Source organism: Fukomys damarensis, unplaced genomic scaffold, assembly GCF_012274545.1.
Source record: "Fukomys damarensis isolate Sample0158 unplaced genomic scaffold, DMR_v1.0_HiC HiC_scaffold_37, whole genome shotgun sequence".
NCBI classification, from domain to species: domain Eukaryota; kingdom Metazoa; phylum Chordata; class Mammalia; order Rodentia; family Bathyergidae; genus Fukomys; species Fukomys damarensis.
Genome location: NW_022900949.1, coordinates 44,836,788 through 44,856,569, shown reverse-complemented (window position 1 = coordinate 44,856,569; position 19,782 = coordinate 44,836,788). Strand labels below are relative to the sequence as shown.

The 19,782-nt window shown below is 38.5% G+C and overlaps 1 protein-coding gene across 4 annotated transcripts in view; it reads right to left on the bottom strand.

Annotated features, from left to right (window-relative positions):
- Nek11 (NIMA related kinase 11) overlaps window positions 1-19,782 on the bottom strand; it is a 267,941-nt gene that overhangs the window by 64,232 nt on the left and 183,927 nt on the right. For all 4 annotated transcript variants that reach the window (XM_010625448.2, XM_010625451.2, XM_010625449.2 and 1 more), the window contains one exon: window positions 3,979-4,075. In XM_010625448.2, the coding sequence (XP_010623750.1) occupies window positions 3,979-4,075 (97 nt within the window). The remainder of the gene's footprint in view (window positions 1-3,978; window positions 4,076-19,782) is intronic.

The window sequence follows — 19,782 nt, the reverse complement described above, 5'->3', positions numbered from 1 at the left end:
TGCTATGTGCTATGGTAACTATATTGCTGTATGACCACTCACACTCTGGTATAGGCAGGACTTGAAAAAAAAAAAAGCATCTGAACATATTATAACACCTTTACGTTTAGAAAAAATTTTCAGCAATTTTTTTTCTTTTTTGACTAAAAATAATAGTCTGGATGATGATATGCTGTATTGCAAGAACAATATAAATACAAATCAACTGAAACACAATTCTTACCAACCTTCCCTCATTATTCAGTCAGTATCAATACAGACAGATTTTAGAGAGAAATGTCTTAATTGGAATATCTATCATTGCAGCTGTAAATATGTGGCCCACAGGCTTAATCTGGCCCATGTCCTGTTTTTGTACATTCTGAAACTAAGAATTTTTAAATGGTTGGGGGCGGAAGGATGAAGTGGGGTGTACCTCTGTGGCAGAGCACTTGCCTGGCATGGATGAGGCGCTATGCCCAGAATCACCAAAAGAAAAAAAATTGTAAGAATTATATATTGGGATATCTGAATATTGTATGAAATTCACATTTTAACCTCAATGATTTTTTTTAAAAGCACAGCCATGTGCATGTATTTACATATTACTCTGGGATGCTTTTGTGTCACAACAGAGCTGAGTAATAACAGAAACTGTAGGCCTACAGAGCATAACATATTTACTATTTAGTCCTTTACACAGAAAGTTTTCCACCCCCTGATCAAGAGACATGAGTTGTAAAGAAAATGTTAGGCTAGGAAGACCAGTATCTCTTTCTTTCCAAGAAATCTTTAGCAACTTTAGCAACTTTTACGATGGAGACTTAGGCTTTTTCCACTGAGCTTTTGCCTATTCTACCCACTGCTGCATTTAGGAAAGTAACTGTTGTTTTGTGGAGACCAAGTGGCCTGAATGTTTGTGTCCCCAAGAAAATTCACTCTATCACTTAATCCCCAAAGCAGTAGGGGCATAGGAGCTGATTAGGCCATGGGGTTCCACCCCAGTCGATGGGTTTATTGACTTTCTAAAGGTCAGAAGAGAGCTAGCTAAACTCGTTGTGCCCTTCTGTCACATGAGGACACTCTATTTAAGGTGCCTTCATAAAAACTGACCCCTTACCAGGCACCAACTCTGATAGTGCCTTGATCTTTGACTTCCCAGCATCTATCACGGTTTAAAATACATTTACTCTCTTGGAGGTCTACTTAGTCTTGAATATTTTGTTATACCAGCACAAAAGGACTAAGACAGAATTTGGTACCAAGAAGTAAGGTATTACTATGATAGATACCTAGGAATGATGATGCAGCTGGACGGCAAAATAGTATACCAGTAAGGGTTCAAAAGAAAAGTGTTATGACTTGTGTTTGGATATCTTCGCCCACAAAGCCTTATGCTGTTATAGGTGGGGCTTTTTCAGGGGTGGCCGGATCTAGAATTGTATGACTGATTTGTGGTGCAGTGCTAGGATTAAGGGTGTAAATGCTATTTGCCCTAAGGGAGGATAGCATGGATACAACATAAGGGACAGAAAAAGGCTTGCTTGTAGTTGGTTGGTTGCTTGCTTTTGCTTTTGTCTCTCTGTCATGAACAGTTTCTATTCTGTGATGCCCCTCTGCCATGCCACCCTACCTTGGAGCCAGCTGATTACGGACTGAGACCTCAACAAACTGTGATCCAAATAAACCTTCCCTTCTTTAACTTTAAGTGTCAGGTATTTTGTCTCAGCAATGAGAAAAGTAACTAAGAGAAAAAGGAAAGCTAGACACTACCTGAGTGGCCATTAACAAAATACTGGTAGAAATGCAGACAGTAAAGACTATCCTGATGCAGTCTTAAGGGGAAATGAAGAAAGTATTATTTGAAAATTTACCTTCTTATTTATTAAAGTTCAAAAGAACTTGGGTGAATTGTGTCCATACCCTAGTACATTTTGGAAGGCAGAATGTGCTAACGAGAGACGAGTATATCTGCCAGAAGAAATTTCTAAGCAAAGTGTTGAGAGTGCTGCATGGCTTCTCTTCACTGTTTATAGTAAAATATGATAAGATAGAAATGAATTAAAGATGGAATTTATAATCAAAAGGGAAGCACACCTTAAAGATTTGGAAAATTCTCAGCCTGGCTATGTAAAGAACAAAAATGTGTGTTTAGGGTGTAGATTAAACAAATGTTGGGTAAGATTTGTACAGTATAAGAATAGCCAGATGCTATTCACCAAGAGAAGAGAAAAATGACTCTGAAGGCTTTTTAGAAATCTTTGAGGCTGCTACTTCAACACAGCCCCAGGTGCCAGGTCCTTGAGTCTAGAAAGATTTCAAAAGAGGGAAAAGGCACCATAGGATCTTGGAATTTTCTGCTCAGCATTAGGTCAAATTTCTGCTCCATGCATTTGGGACAGTACATTTTGGCTACTCCAGCTGTGGCTTAAGGATCCAGGTAAAGCTCAGGCCATTTGCTCTGGAAGGCACAAGTGGTAAAGTTTTGGCAGTGTTTGTGTGATGCCGACTATGCAGATGCACAGAGTATAAGAGCTTGGAGAGCCTTGGAGCCCAGGCAGAGAACTTCCAGAGGCAGGACTGCCACAGAGATCCCCTTCTAAGGCAATGCCTACTGAAATTGTGGGAGCAGTACCACCTCTGAAACCCTGAGCCTGTAGAGCCACTCCAGCCTGGGAAAGTTGCAGGTATGACACTAACCCAAAAGAGCTGTAGCCTGGGTGCACCAAGAAAAGCTGTAGGGCTAGGGCTTCCCAGAGGCTTGAGGGCCTAGCTCCCACTCCACCATGAAAGATAGGATACTCAGTGCAAGAAGAGTTCTCAAGTCTCAGGATTTAATTTTACTTGCCTTATTGGAGTTTGAGTTTATTTGGGACCAGTTGCCCCTTTTTCTTCCCATTTCTCCCTTTTGGAATGAGACTACCTATCCTGTTCTTGTCCTACAACTGTATTTTGGAAGCACATGACTTCGTTAATTTCATAGTCACAAAGATGTAGGGGGAATTTGCCTTTGGATAAATCATAGACTTGATTCTTACCCAAATCTGATTTAGATGATATTCAGATGAGATTTTGGAATTTAGACTTTGGAATTAATGCTGAAATTAGTTAAAACTTTGGGAGCTATTAAGATGGAATTAATGTACGTATTTTGTATGTGAAAAGGATATGAATTTGGAAGGTAGGGGTAAAATGTTATGATTTGAATGTATGTGTCCCTCTAAAACTCAAATGTTGAAACAACCTAGTGAAATGTTTTCTTTTCTCTTTTTCATTTTTTATTTTTCTTTCTTGAGAGAGTGTCTTGCTATGTAGTTCAGGCTCCCCTTGAACTCACTATGTAGCCCGAGCTACAAATTCATGGCAATCCTCCTGCTTCAGCCTCCTGAATGCTGGGATTACAGGTGTGTGCCACTACTCCCAGCCAAGTGCAATGATTTTAAGAAGTAAGGACTTTACGTAATTGGGTGGTGTAGGCTCCTACTTCATAAATGGGATTAAAGTTCTTATAAAAGAAGCTTCATGCTGGATGCAGGTGGTGCATGCCTGTAATCCCAGCTATTTGGGAGGCTGACAGGAAGATTGCAAATATGAGGTCAGCCCAGCCAATTTAATGACACTTTATCTCAAAACACACAAAGGGGTAGGGATATAGGTCAGTGCTGCTGGGGGTACTGGAGAAAGAAAAAGGTTTCAAATAGTGTTTAGCCCCTTTTCGCCCATCTGCCTTCCACCACGTGAGGACACAGCAATAAGGTGTGATCTTGACAGCAGAGCCAGTGACCCCAGACTTGGAAATTGCTTGCACTATAATTTTAGACTTCCCAGCCTCTGGAGCTATGAGAAGTAAATTTATGCTTTTTATAAATTACCTGGTCTCAGGAGATTTTTTTTGTGTGTGTTTGTGACAGGGACTAATTTGATCGGACAATTCAATCATACACTTGGTCAATATATTTTAACACTGGAGCCTGCTGGGATCAGGAACATGGTACTCACTCTCTCATGTGCTTCACCTTGGTTCTGGCCATCATGCTGTTGAAAATGGTTGGTCCTGGGATCATCTCTGCAGCCACACTGGTCACTGTCCTTGTGTCTGAAAATTAATGTACAACCCTTACTGACTTCATCAACTGCCCTGCAAACTCAAGGTGACATCAAGGCAATCAGAAAACAAATGCTAATCCACCTTTGCTACAGGCCATGCTACATTAACTGAATTAATTACATGAATTTTGTTATAACATGCACATTAAGGAGATTTATTCCAAATGATAAGATTATTTACAGTTTCTTTTTTTCCTCATTGAGTTTATTGGTACATTTTAGGGATACAGTACAGTTACATTCATTATTGGGATCTTGTACCTTTACATGACAGGTCTTGGTTCTCATTTTTTCCCCTTGTCCCTGCCCTCCCTTCACCCCCTCCTCCCCTCCCCACTTATAAACACTTTATTTCCATCTTTTCATTTCCTCACATTTTTTTCTTTTCCCTTATTACCTTTCCTGTACCCTTCCCACTTCCCCTACACCTTTAGCCCTTTACAGTTTTAATATGCACAAAAAATTATAGGACCAAGCTGCTTTCCAAAAGGCTTCTTTAAACAGAACATTACTGGAAACCAAACATTAGCTTTCATACTAGAAAACTCAGAAGGAAATAAATCTATAGATAAGCAAACATTCCTGGGGAACCTTTAGCTACTCTCTTTTAGCAGATGAAGATATTCCTTTAAGTGACTCAGAACTCTTTCTAATAAGCTTGATTTTCTTTTTAACCTGAAATTTTTTCTTTCTTTTTTCATTGAGTTTATTGGTACATTTTAGGTATACAGTACAGTTACATTCATCACTGGGATCTTGGACCTTTACATGACAGGTCTTGGTTCTCATTTTTTACCCATACCCCTGCCCTCCCTTCACCTCTTCCACCCTTCCCTATTTACAAAAACTTTATTTCCATTATTTCATTTTCTCATATTTTTTCTTTCCTCTTATTTCCTTTCCCTTACTCTTCCCACTTCCTCTACACTTTTAGCCCTTTTCTTACTATTTCACCTTGTCAGTTATACCATTTGGATCTTATTTACACTTTTAGTTTTTCACACCAAAGAAGCTATTTGGTATTTTCTCATGTGACTTATTTATTTCACTTAAAAGTATAACCTAAATGTGTATCCATTTTCCTATAAATGACTCTAGATTCTCATTCTTTATGGCTGAGTAATACCCCATTTTATAGAAAAACCCAGTCTCTTGACCCAGTCTCCAACTGATGGGCAACTGGGCTGTTTTCTTTCTTGATCATTAGATTTTTGGCAATAGAAAGTAAGGTACAAATTGTGAGTCATCTACAGTCTTAACTTCAGCAGAATGGAGTAGAAGGCCAAAGTTTAGTGTAGAAGGTAAAGAGTTGTTAATGCAAGCTGAGGTATGAAATCTGTTGAAAGACCTACAATTCTTCTAGAGATAGCATGAAGGCCCTTAACAAACATGCTGCAAATGAATGAAAATAGTCCACAAACTGCAAAACACCACTTTGCATTGAAGAGCTAAGCCTGGATCATTAGTGAGGGTCAAGAGTCATGTCACCCACAGAGCTGAGCTAGCAATTCAGCCCTTGTGCTACCCTTGCTTCCCTTCCAAGCGCATCACACCTTGTCAGTACAAACTTTGCACATATAATATTCACTTCTAAATGATACCTATGAAATTTGATGGTAAAGGAGGGACCCATGCAACAAAGTTCCTGCTGAATGTATCAGTGAATCTCATATAACATGGCTGTCTTACACCAAACAAGGAAGTGAGGCCCAGTCCCTAGGTTTCACATCAGAAAAGCTTTTCCTCTCTCATATTTTTAAATGTGAAAAATACACATAAAAGCAAATTCTAATACTTCCCCCACACACCTTCCTTTTGCATAGCCTCTTAGGGCACCTCATTTTGAATTTCTTGCTCTTACTGACATCATTGACATTATCCTCCTTAACTTTGTAAAAATCTCTGGTCTCTCTCAGGCTGCAACCCTAGGTCAAAAATTACTGGATCAATGGATAAGAACTAGGAATAGAGTACATTACAATTAGTTACATCAGTAACCTGTCCTTCCTAGTATGTGGCCAGCTCTGCCTCCAACATTAAAGACACTAGGGCCAATCACTGACTGCTCCCTTTTCTCTCACTCCTAGAGGTTACTTCTCCACTCCTGAGGAAAAAAACCTGCCTCACCCTTCACAAAAGCTTTACATCTGCTCTGATTTTTCCACCAGCTCTGGCTAGACAGCTACTTTTTCCCGGGGAAGTCTTGGGGTGAGGAGGAGGAAGGGTTAGGCATTCATTTCACATTCACATTTTTGTAATCAACTTGCCTAAAACCTGAAAAGTTACTAAAACAACCACACTAAGAACAAAAGTGTCTGCCTGCCTTGCAAGCACAAGATCCTGAGTTTGATCCCCAGTACCCAAAACAAAACAAAACAAAAAACAAACAAAAGGGAAGTGCTGCTTTTCCATCTCTTCCAGAGAGAGGTGGCAGATCCTAAAGGTTTATGCAAATAAATAAAGGTCAAAACAATTTCCAGGACATCTGCAGGTTATTTTAAACTGGCCAATGTTCCCAACAATAAGACTCTCAGTATTGCTAGGAAAAATGCTAAGCCTTGATACAGAGTACAGAGCAGGGCAAATATAATTTTAAGCAACAGAGTCAGTGAATCTTAGTGTTCAGAGCAGCTCCTTTTTCAGTATTTCTTATTGTCCAGTTGTTTTGTCCTCTCCCATCCTAACATGAACAGCAATTATTTTATGTCAAAGAGAGGGAAACCTCACTTAATAATTATGATAAAAACAACTGTGTGTAGAATCATAAATGCTAATTGGTAAATGAATCTCAGTGAGTTATAGATCATTGCTTCTCAAACTTTAATCATGCTGGGATACTATTTAATTATGATGGGATAGGAATCATGCTGGAATATTGTTTAAAAACATATTCCAATTTAATAGGTGTAGATGGGCCTAAGAGTCTGCACTTTTCATAAACCTGCAGGTAATGCCTATGCTACAGTTTCTAGGACCAGAGTAAGCAGCAAGGCTCTTAGGCCAACTACATAATTTGTGTGGTCCAGTGCTAACAGTGGGATGTACTTTGTCTAGAAAGTGAGAGAAAGCTGTCTTCTGTCTTCTGAATCTCCCTCTGGACCTGCTACGGTGGGTTTTTACCCTGAGTGTATAATGTTGCTTTTCTTCAGGAGCTAGTGAAGGTACTCTCAAGGACAATGAGGACCTTCACAGGGCCTGGCCATCTCACCTAATCCACACTCATCCTCACCCATAACTGAAAGCCCTCTGATGATGGAGATGGCAGTGGTCGCAGGTGGGTACATTCTGAAAAAGTGCTGGTGAAGCAAAAATGTCACATGGAACAATTAAATGTTTGTTTCTCTTCCCCATCTTCATCACCTCTTTCACCAAAACAAATGGAAACATTTTTTGCAAAAAACAAAATGCAAAAAGATGTCAAAACTTGAAGATTACATTGAGTTTCCTGCAAACCAAGTCTATTCTTCCCACTTGTATCATTCTGCCTGGGTTCCGACTTCCTCAGATCCTATCTCCATCCGCTCTAATTTGCCCCTGCTCTCTTCCCTTTCCTTGGTCCCATCCCTCCATCATTCAACCACCCCAAACCCGCTGCCTTTCCACCTTATGTTCCCATATCTCCCAGACTCATAAGGTGAATGGTAGCTCAGTCCTTGGATCCACTCTCTTTCTCAATCTTGATTCCTATACAAATGCATTCTGACTCATCATTAACAGCAACAAAAGTGACAACCACCATGTCAACAAAAGTAAGGGCTAAACCAGGCCCTACGCCGCATCAGGCCCTGTGCTAAATAAACATCTTATCTGCATCATCCCATGTAATACTCCTGTGAAATAGGCACACTTTAAATGAGAAAAGTGTGTTACTGAGACATTAAGCAACTTGTCCAAGGTCATAGGGCTGTTAGATTGCATAGCTGGAACTTGAAGCCAGGCACTGTTTTTTCCATAGTTCTAGATGTGGCTGTCTGTCTACATTTCCCAGCTTAGAGCACTCAAGTGATGCCCATTCTGTGCTGACCTTCAAGCTGCGTGTTAGCTGAGAGGTGCTGTCACGTTCTGTTTCTGAGACTTTTGGCTATCAGTGTCAATCTCTCCCTCCACTCCCTTTCCTTTTCAACTAGCTAGTAAGCTCTCTGAGGATAGGGACAGTGTGCTATTCAACTTTTTTTTTCAGCTTTAATTGAGTTTATTGGTACATTTCAATTTTTAAATCAACTTTAAAGTAGTATTATTTGCATCTGTGATGTTGTAGAACCACCACTACCATTTCCCGAGTCTTTTCATCATCTCAAAAAAACTGTGTGGCCATTAAACAATAATTCCTCATCTCTCTCCAGCCCCTGGTTGCCTCTATGCTACTTTCTACCCCTGAGTTTGGCTGTTCCAAGAACCTCATATAAGCAGGATTATACCATATGTGTCCTTTTGTGTCTGCTAATCTAATTTACATATTGAACTTCCTTTGTAAGGAAGGAATACTTGACAGTATATGTGTAAAGCATTGTGCTTATCCATTCATCAGTTGGTAGACACTTGGGTAACTTCCACCTTTTGGCTATTACAAATAATGCTGCAATAAACATTAGCATACAGCTACTTCTTTGAGTGTTTGTTTTCTACATTTTGGGTATATACCTAAGAATGAGATTGGGGTTATGTAACACTTCTGTGTTTCACTTAATGAGGAACAACCAAATCATTTTGTGCAGCTGATGGAGCATTTTATATTCCCACGATCAGTGCACAAGGATTCTCTACATCCATGCCAACACGGTTCTGTCCTTTTTGTTCATTTTGTTTGTTTTAAAAAGCTGTGATCAATTGAGAAACACAGATATCTAAACCAATAATCCTAGAAGTACTACTGTGTGTAAATTACTTTATTTTTATTCCTCCTTTTGTTTGTTTTTTCAGAAGAGTTTGTGAAGCTTTAACATTAATTCTTCTTTGAACGTTTCATAGAATTCACCAGTGAGGCCATCTAGTCCTGCACTTTTCTTTGTTTGCCCTAGTGGGGAGGTCATCATACCTCATCATGGTTTTAATTTTCATTTCCCTGATGACTAATGTTGAGCATCTTTTAATTGGTTATTTTTTGTATTTTTTTCTATTTAAGGCTCTATAAAATTGAGCTGTTGGTTTTTATGTTGTTGAGCTGTGGGAGTCCTTTTTATATTCTGGGTATTAAATTCTTATCATATATGCCTTTCATACATATTTTGTCCCATGTTCATCTTTATATCTCCAAAGTTTAGTTCAGCAAAAGGCACATATTTGATTAAATTTATGTGTTACTATCTATTCATTTTGATGCTATCACAAAAGGAACTTTCAAATAGATTTTGGTAATATTCTCAGGATATTTTATATAAAAAGACCATATCATCTGCAAATATAGATAATTTTATATCTTACTTTACAATCTAGATTCATTTTATTTCTTTTTCTTCCTAACATCCTCTAGAAGAATGTTAAATAGAAGACACGAGGGAAGACATTCTTTTCTCAGTGGGGAAAACTATTCACAACCTTTAAGTCTGAATGAGCAGTGGGATTTTTAATATATATATAGATGCTCTTTACCAGGTTTAGGAAGTTCCTTTCTATTCCCATTTTGTTGAATGTTTTTACCAAGAAAAAGTGTTCGGTTTTTTCTCAAATGTTTTTTCTGCATCTACTGAGATTATCATATAGTTTTTGTCTTTTATTGTATTAACATAGTATATTACATTAATTGATTGTTCTAATGTTAAACCACCCTCATATTCCTGGAACAAATATCACTTAGTCAGTATGGTCCATTTTGTCTTCCTAGGTTGACTTTGCCAGTATTTTATGGTGTATTTTTATATATTTATTTTCATAATGGATATTGGTCTATTTATTTCTCTTGTGATATCTTTGGTTTTGGTGTTGGGACATTAATACTAGTCTCACAGAATGAGCTGGGAAATGATTCCTTCTTTTCTGTTTGTTTGTTTTTTCAGAAGAGTTTGTGAAAGTTTAACATTAATTTTTCTTTGAATGCTTGGTAGAATTCACCAGTGAGGCCATCTGGTCCTGCGCTTTACTTTGTCACAATCTTTTAATTTACTAAATTGACCACTACTCAGGATATGCCTAGTCAGACTTTCTATTTCTTCTGAAGCTAGTTCATTAATTTGTGTCCATTTCATCTATAGTATCTGATTTGTTAGTATGTTGTTGTTCATAATAAATCCTTATTCTCTTATTTCTTTGAGGTTGGTAGTAATGCCCCCCTTCACTCCTGATTTATTGAGTTTTCTTGGTCAATATAGCTAAAATTTGTTAATTTTATTGATCTACCAAAGAACCAATTTTTGTTCCTTTGATAGCATCTAGTGATTTTATTTTCATTTATTTCCTGTCTAGTCTTTATTATGTCCTTCCATCTGCTTGCTTCAGGTTTCAGGTTTACTTTGATCACTTTTTTCAGTTCTTGAGGCATGTATTTCATCAGTTCAATGGCTGGGGCTTAAAAATCAGAGCCAATGTAAATAGTAGGAATGATATTTTACCCATTTTAAAAAGCTGTGATCAATTGAGGAACACAAGATATCTAAACCAATAATCCTAGAAGTACTACTGTGTATGTGTGTGTGATACATAAACCATTAGGGGACCAGTAACTATTCTAGTTCTACTCTGACCAGATATATGGCCCTTCAGCCACATCCCTGAGCCTCAGTTTTCTCATTTTATACTTAAGTGGTTTAATTAAACCAAGAGCCTTTTCTCAATTTTAACGTACTATGCATTGTCATGATGTAAGTATAGAACATAGAGTTTACTAGGGAAGATAATATTGACACTAACAAAGATAAAGAGTAATCAAAAGGATAAAATGCTAAGAGACAAATAACTGCAACCAAAAGTGTCACAAGCATTACATAATGGCAGGAAGAATCACCCTAAAGTAGTGATGGCAAACCTTTAGAACTTTCACTGATACAAACAGCCCACTGCAGCATGCATGCCATACATTCCCCACCACTGCCCTAAAGTCTCTCTTTCCACCTAGGAAGCAGACTGCTAAGACTTGTAACACTTGACACTTCCCCGAGGAGATGTTTTGACAATGAGATGAAAACAAAATGACATGAAGAGGCAGTAAGTAACCAGGATCTGTATTTCTTAATAATGCAAAGCACAGCTCCTGATGATGATGATTACGATGATGATGATGATGATGATGATGATGATGATGATGATGATGATGATGATGATAGTGTCAGGATTCCTCTTATTTCTGTAGTCTCTCACCAGCAAAGCTATTTTCCCTATAGGACTGACTGCTTGCTGAGTCGGACATTTTTTCAGCAAAGAGAGATTCTTCTCTCATTTCTTCTGAATGCCCTCCTGAAAGTTCCCTTTACTCATTTGAGTTGCTGGGCAAATGACCTTGGTGATAAAACAAAGCCAGCATTTGCCTTCCTTGCTAAACATCCTGCCATGTGGGTAATAAAGAGCTGATGCAGGGCCTGCAGAGTGGATATTTGGGCAATAAGATTGCACTTAAGCACATTGCTTACTGAGAAAACTTTCGATACAGCCCTTGGTGCACTGGTCATCAAGAATGCTTCCTACCTAATTTTTAACCCTCTCATCTACATGATCTGGAAGTAACAACTGCTTTACAAACAGCACTATTTGCCAAATGACTGAAAGGGGTGTCTTCATGTCCATGTTTCTCCTCCTACTTCTTGGTCTAGGACATGTTGTACAATTCACCTATACCAGATGTCTGCAACTTTTTTTTGTAAAAGGACAGGTAGTAAATATTTCAAACTATGTAGGCCATATAGTCTATTGCAACTATTTAACTCTGCTGTTATAACTTAAAAACACTCATGATGGACAATAGGTAAAGAAATAAACATAGCCATGTTCTAGTAATATTTTACCTATAAAGCCAGGCAGTGATTTGGCTGGTAAGACACAGTTTGCTGGTCCTTGGCCTGAATGATGGAGAATCATCATGATTCTGAGCCAGAGGTGACTGTAGAACTCATCAAGTCAAATTCTTAATTTGGCAGACGGGAGACTGAGGCCCCAACAAGCTATATAGTTTGCCCAAGGTTGCAGAGGTAGAAAGGGTAAGGGCAAAAGCAGGACTAGACCCATGGTTTACTGACTCCCAAATGAGTTTTTTTTTTTTAAACCCCCACTGAAGTAACACATGCAAACAAAGATTTCCATGTTCTGATTTAGGGTAAGGGCAAAAGCAGGACTAGACCCATGGTTTACTGACTCCCAAATGAGTTTTTTTTTTTAACCCCCACTGAAGTAACACATGCAAACAAAGATTTCCATGTTCTGACCCTGAAAAATTAGATCATCAGATAAAATTTTCCTCTGAAAGGTTTAACTTTACATCTGTCATCTCAATTCCCCACCTCTCCAGCCAACAGTCCCAGGGCTTAGGCTGAGAAGGGCTGTGAGTTGGCAGGGCATTGTGAAAGCTGTTCTACTCTGCTGATAGAATTACCTGCCTCAACCTTTATGAAGATTTTTCTTTGAATTTCTCCTGTGATGACAGTGAACCTCAGGATGACAATTATATTGTCTAAAAATCTGCAAAACACAATGGTCCCTATCTTTGCTCCATTTCCCTGACTCTCCGAGGATGGAGATGCACTGTCCAAATTCCCCTCCAGGGTGAGATTCTCCTACTCCCACTACTGAGACTACTATAGACAGAGCTTCGACCTGAGGCTCCTTCTGCCTTAGGTGCAGAAACCTTCCTTACCTAAGGTCATGCCCTTCCAACTAGCCCACATTTATCTTCAGACAGCCTACATTTAATGGCTGATTATGGTAGAGGTAGAAAGCCTGACCATTTTGGTCTATGCAAGCAATGCTGATGGGTCCTTACCTAAGGTCATGCCCTTCCAACTAGCCCACATTTATCTTCAGACAGCCTACATTTAATGCTGATTGTGGTAGAGGTAGAAAGCCTGACCATTTTGGTCTATGCAAGCAATGCTGATGGGTCCAGAGTTTCTCATCCTCATTGGCTAAATCTTGTTAGGCCTGCATTACTGCTCAGTTTAAGCCTCTGCCTCATCCTGTGTCCTTTCCCTTCTGACCCCAGAAGTCAATCCCTCAGGTGCTCCATAAATATCCTGCCCATTCAACTGTGTAGAAGGCCACTTCCTGAAGAACCCAGCCCACAAAACATGGCTACTAGGGTTGAAGAGGATAGGCCTGGGGTGTGGAGATGGTTGCTTTGGTTCCTTTGACAAGCTGAGTATTTGATAGTAGCAATAATAAAAATGATGATGTGACCATTCCCAGCTGTTTCAGAGAATTTTTATTGGTGGGGAGGAAAATGCCACCACATAAGGAAGATGTTGTCAACCTTATAGTAGAGTTTGTTAAAGCCAAGCCAACAGGAGTCCTGAGAAGGAAAAGCAACAGGAGGAGAGGGAATACAATACTTCATGAGAGAACAACAACCTTAAGAGCTTTCTAGTAGGAAGAGAGCTGGGACATATTAGGGTATGTATGTAATCTGGCTCAGAAACTTGGGTTTGAGTCCTGATTTTGTGATGTCTGATAAGTTAAAAAACTGTGACTCAATTTCCTCACCTATACAAAAAAATCTACCTTCTAGGGCTCTGGTAAAACTTAAATGCAATGATATATAGTATATAAAAGTATTGTACATTATTGTTGGTAAAGGCTCAAGGCAAATTTATAGTTCCTCCTTCATCTCTAAGGTACCCACAATAGTGATTTGCATAGGGCATCTTCTCAGTAAATGAATAGCACCCCTATGTAAGTAGTTGGAAATAGTGGGTCAGATTAGAAAAGTAAATTCCTCTATCATTTCATAGGAGAAATAACACATACTAGAAGATAGGAAATAAATAAACTGTTAGTTTTCCATAACTATGACAAAATACCTGACAAAATCATTTCAAACGTGAAAAAGCTTATTTTGACTCAAGATTTCAGAGGTTTCAGTCTGTGGTTGGTTAACTCCATTGTGTTGGGCCTGAGGCAAGATAGAAAGCCATGATGGAGGAAAGCTATTCACCTCATGGCAGTCAGGAAGCAGAGAGGAAGAACCAGAGATCCAGAGAAGAAAGAGTCACATGTAATTCCCAACCTCATGTGTCATGATTCAATCCCTGCAACTAAACCCCCACCCTGGCCTCTTATCTCTATCATCGCTTAATAACTCCATCAAATTATGACTCCATCACTGGACCAATTCTCTAATGAAATTAGACCCTCATGATCAACCATCACTTCCCCAAAGCGATGCCTCAAAGAACTAGGATTGGAAGTCCTGTTTGACCCAGCTGGGTATCTTCCCCAAAGAACTAAAATAATCATACCACAGTAATATACGTGCACCCATGTTCATAGCAGCACAATTCCTGATAGCTAAAACTTGGAAGCAACCCAACTGCCCATCAACGGGAGACAAGACAAAGAAAATGTGGTTTATTAATAAAATGGAGTACTACTCAGCCATAAAGAATGAGAAACTAGAAAAATTTATAGCTAAATGGAGTCACATTGAGAAGGCACTCTTAAGTGATATAAATAAGACACACATGTGTAAATACTGAATAGTTTCTCTAGTGTGAGAAACTAAAAGTGTAAATAAGGACTAAAAGATATAACAGGTAATGTAAAATAGGGAAAAAAGGTACAAAGGTGAAGGGGAAGTGAGAAGGGTAGGGGAAAGAAAGAACGGAATGGAATTAATATGACAAAAAGAAAAAATGAAAGCAAAGTCTTTGTAGATAGGGAGGGCTGGAGGGGTTGAAGGGAGGCCAGTGGAATGGGGAAACATAAGAACCAAGATAGACTATGTAAAGGTACAAATTACCAACGATGAAAATGATTATATTGTATGTCTTAAATGTACCAATAAAATTAAATTTAAAAAAAGGAAGAGTAAGACAAACCCAAATCTCTCACAAGAGAGGAAATTATAAAGATCAAAGCAGAAATCAATGCAAGACAGAGAACAATACAAAAAAAATCAATGAAGCAGAGTTGGTTCTTCGAAAGAATAAACAAAACTTACATGTTTATCTTTACACACAACCCTGACTGTTTCTTTAAGATTAATTCCTACAGATTTGGTGGATCAAAATATTTTATTCTTTCAGGACAGTATAACCAAAGGGTTAAGAGAAAACCTCTTTCCTAGGATGTAAATAATCTTCAGTGGGGTCATAAATATCTGAAATTGAGTATAGGGTGCTTTTATTAAAATCTTGGTTCAATTTACTAAAATCTATCAAAAATAAGCAACCTTTAAAGTCTTAGCTGGTGGTGAGCTAAGGTCAAATGAGCTTCTTTCTCTGATTTCCTACTCCATTGAAATGTGGTTCCTGCAGCAGGCACACCAGCATCACCTAGACTAGTAAAGAATGCATTTTCTCAAGATACACCCCAAACCTACTCAATCAGAAGCTCTGGTGCAGGGGATCAATGGTCTGGAGGTTCTGATTCTCAATGACTCCAGATACAGTTTGAGAACCACTGGCCCAGCCCATTCACTCTGACCTATTCGCCTACTCATCTCAAGGTGTTGCAGGTATCCTGGAGTTCTAGGCCTTTGGTCTAGAGGTGTGAGTGCTCCCAATAATCTAGAAGTTTCTTGATGTACCAAACAATGGCTCTGTGTCAGGAAATGGTCAATACATACATTATAATTATGTAATTTGCAGGGTAATATAGCCTTATTCATATTTCTAACTTTTTATATAAAAATAGTAATTTTAAATATGGATAAAATTTCCTATACTGACCTAACCAGAGGAGCCTTTAAGAAGCAACTAGCCTGGTGTTGGTTACTGCCATGAAGAACAGGTCAATACTCAGCCTTCAGAGCAGGCATCCTGAAAAGTTCAAATGGCTAGGTTAATTTGCTCATGTTGATGCTTCTGTAATGCTTGCAGTTGGAGGTACCCAGCGGATGATAATGGATCTATGTTCCACTCATCTTTCCTAAGCTGAACAGCATGGAATTCTGGTCTTGGTCGAGCAATGAGCTAGGCAGATCCAGAGCTAAGGTTTTTGATCCTGCAAGCAGGCACTCTACATAGTCCACCACCAGCTGTCACTGCTGTGGTTCCTTATGCAGGTGTGAGTGTGGGACCAGCTCACCTTATTAAATGGCAATCACTATGTGAAGCACGTGTTTCCTCCATAGTCAACAGCACAGAAAATAAATAAAAATAATTAAAGTGGACCCTTTACTTACAAATTCAATTCATTCACAAGGGCTGGTTGTAACTCAAATTGGTCAATTGAAGGCTCAGGCTCCTCTACACAGCCTTCAAAGACCCTCTCCTGTATATGGGCAGATCTCAGTGTCGTTACAGAGACACTGACCCAGGATTTCTCACACACAGGAAAGGATGTTGTAATGTTCCTTACAGAACTCTTTAAGTGTTAAATCTATCTGAGACCATCCAGAAGCACAAGCAGCTGGCATGTGGGTCATAACTCAAGACTTTGTTCATAGGTTAAAACTAAAATTCTGGTCATAACCCAAGTTGTTTATATGTCAGACCATTCATAACTCAAGGGTTCACTATAACTGTCATCATCTACTCCTTTTTTGTGGAAGCCAAAAGAGATGGTGCCGTAAGACCATTCAAGGACCATCTCTCTGCCCCTACCTTCTCTGAGTGTTTTCAAGTTCTAGCCTTACAAAAAAGGAAGTTCATTACTGCAACAGATATTCATTATTTTGGGCCTCACATTCTCCCCTACCCATGGTCTAGAAAAAGGTCTTTGGCTTTACTTATTTGGGGGAAAAAAGAAAAATTTACTACCTAGATAATGTTAACATGTTTTTCACAACAGTTTATTTACTCCCCTTTTAGAATAAGAGTTGCATCCTGTATTTACTTGCTGTTCTATTTCCATTGCATCTTAGCATATACAATAATGTTTAAATTTTTTGTTGAATATGTTTGAACTGTTATAAAAGATAGTTTACATTTTAATCTATCCATTTTTGGAAGTTTTTGAGAAGTAATTTTATTTCTTAATGTACAAAGGAACTGCTGTAAGAGCTAGAAACTCTGTACCTGTGTTCCTCTATGTATATGAGTAGAGCCATCTCAGTTTCACACAGGTTTCAATTTTAAGTAATAAGGCTTAGACTCTGTCATATTTAAATTTAAATCATCTCTTGAATCCTGTTAAAATTAATAAATATGACATACGTTAATGACCACAGGGATTAGTAAGCTCTATTAATGTAGCTGGTGAGCCTCCCAAAACTACAGTTAAAATAAAACAGACATCAATTATCTGAGCAATCCTAGACTCATCCCCTACAGGACTACAAAAGCAGATTATCATTGTGGTTTCTGTGTAAAGATGAGAAGTGCTTGGCATCATGAAAATAGTATCATTCTGTGAATTTTCTCCCCAGACAGGTATTTCAAAAGGATGAGCTCCTATCATTTCAGTGCCTGTAGCCATTATCAAAGGACCTCTTCCATTTAAGTAGTGATTTTGGACTCTACTAAGATGTTACCATAGAGTTCATCGCAATCGTGAGCAGCAGAAGAAGGGTTGAGGGGGTTTCTGTTTTTGCAGTTTTTTAGACAGCAAGCACTATAGCAGTTTACATGGAATCAACACCAAAAAGTCCCATAAATCATCCTACCTATAGCCAGGGCACATGAAGATCAGGGACTTCCCAAAACCTTTAGCTTTGAATTTATTTAGAATCTTGCAATCAGACAATCTGGAAAGCAGCTATTTTAACTTTGGGGTACATGCAATTTTTTGCTTTACAATTTATCTTTTTATTTAAAAAATTAGGATTATTATAATCTTAGTAATCAAGGTATCCAAAAGTGTTAATCTACCCTTGATAATAAAGCTCACTAAAATGATGGAAAACAGAAGTAGGTTGTTGTCAGGACTGGATGATGATGATGATTTTAATTGCACATATTTATGCTGGTAATGTAAATTAGTATATCTCCTACAGGGAACAGTATGGAAGATCCTCAAAAAACTAAAACTACCATATGATCCAGCCATTCTGTTATCTCCCAAAGGTTGTGTCTCTCTATATGTTTTTCTTATTTCTTTCAACAATTTCTTTTCCTCATCTTTCCTGGAATTTCTATCAGTTAGATGCTGGACCACCTAGATTGGTCTTTTTGTCTTCTTACTATTTTTAATAGAAAATTTCCTAAACTTTATTTTCTTTCTCAAACTTTCTATTAATTTTTTTACTTTTGCTATTAAAATTATAATTTAAGGGCCAGGGATTTAGCACAGTGGTTCTGCTGTCTGCCTCGCAAGCACAAGGACCTGAGTTCGATCTCCAGTGCCAATATATATATAATTTAAAGTGTTTTTTCTTATTTTCTATATATACCTTTTTGTTTGTTTTATGGAGGTGATATTTTCTTAGATATCTTTTAAGATTTTAATAATTCTGAAAATTTCCTTATTGCTTCCTGAATCCTTTGTATGTTTTGGTTTGATACCCCTCTCTCTCCATTATCTCTCTCTTTCTCTGATAGATATCCTCAGATACTGGCAGCCATCCAGGTATATATTCATATCTAAGTGTGCGATATTAAAAGCCAATTCAAACTCTTTCTGTGGATCCAGAGATTGTCATCTGGTAGAGCTCACTCCTGCTGTTTTGTTAGGAGAATGTCAATATCTGTAGGATTCTTAGGCTGTTAGGTGATCTTAGAAAGGTATCTTCTGAAGGGATCCATGTCATTCTACTGCATTTCAGAAGCCAAGTAAAGGTGGTATCTGAATGCTGTTTTGTTAGGAGAATGTCAATATCTGTAGGATTCTTAGGCTGTTAGGTGATCTTAGAAAGATATCTTCTGAAGGGATCCATGTCATTCTACAGTATCTGTATGGACTGCATTTCAGAAGCCAAGTAAAGGTGGTATCTGAGTATTTCCTCCTTCAACTTGCAAATTTTCACTCTGTCCTTCTGTTTTCACATATCACACCACCTAGCCTTGATTCAGGAGAGAATCTTGTGGTGGTGCCAGTGGAGGGAAAAGGACCTGAGGTCTATTGCTCCCTATTTATACTGTTAATTAATCCTATTTTTTCATCTTCACTCACATCTGCCTTCAGGAGTAACTGGGGCTTCTAAATTGTGAGCCTTTCTGACGTGCTGTGGGTTTACCTACCCTGCCTCTTTCCAAATACATCTTAGACACTCAGATTTAAGATTTGTTATCTACAACTCATCTATCTGCTTTCTATTTTATTTTTAACTACAATACTTTGGGGAATGCCCCACAGAAATAAAAACCATTAGGAAGAGTGGCCCCTAGGAGTGTCCTGGGGAGAGAGGAGAGAAATACAAAAGGAACCCTGTGCAGACTCAGGGCAAAGGGAAGGGCATCTGGGCTAGGAAGTGTGAGCAGGAAGGGAGGAAACACAGCAAGCGGGGCTGGCTGCAGGCACACAGGCCTAAAGCAACAAGGCTGACACTAAGCTGCAGAGCAACCTGGGCTCCTTCTACTTCTCATTCACCTTTTTCTGCTTCTGTTGCATGATCTCTGAGTCCCTCTGCTTGTGGGCAGCAGCAGAAAGCTTTCAAAAAGTCATCTCAATTTTTTTGATGCTATTGTGAGAGGAATTGTTTGTCCCATTTCTCAGTGAGTCTGTTTTTAATGTACAAAAAAA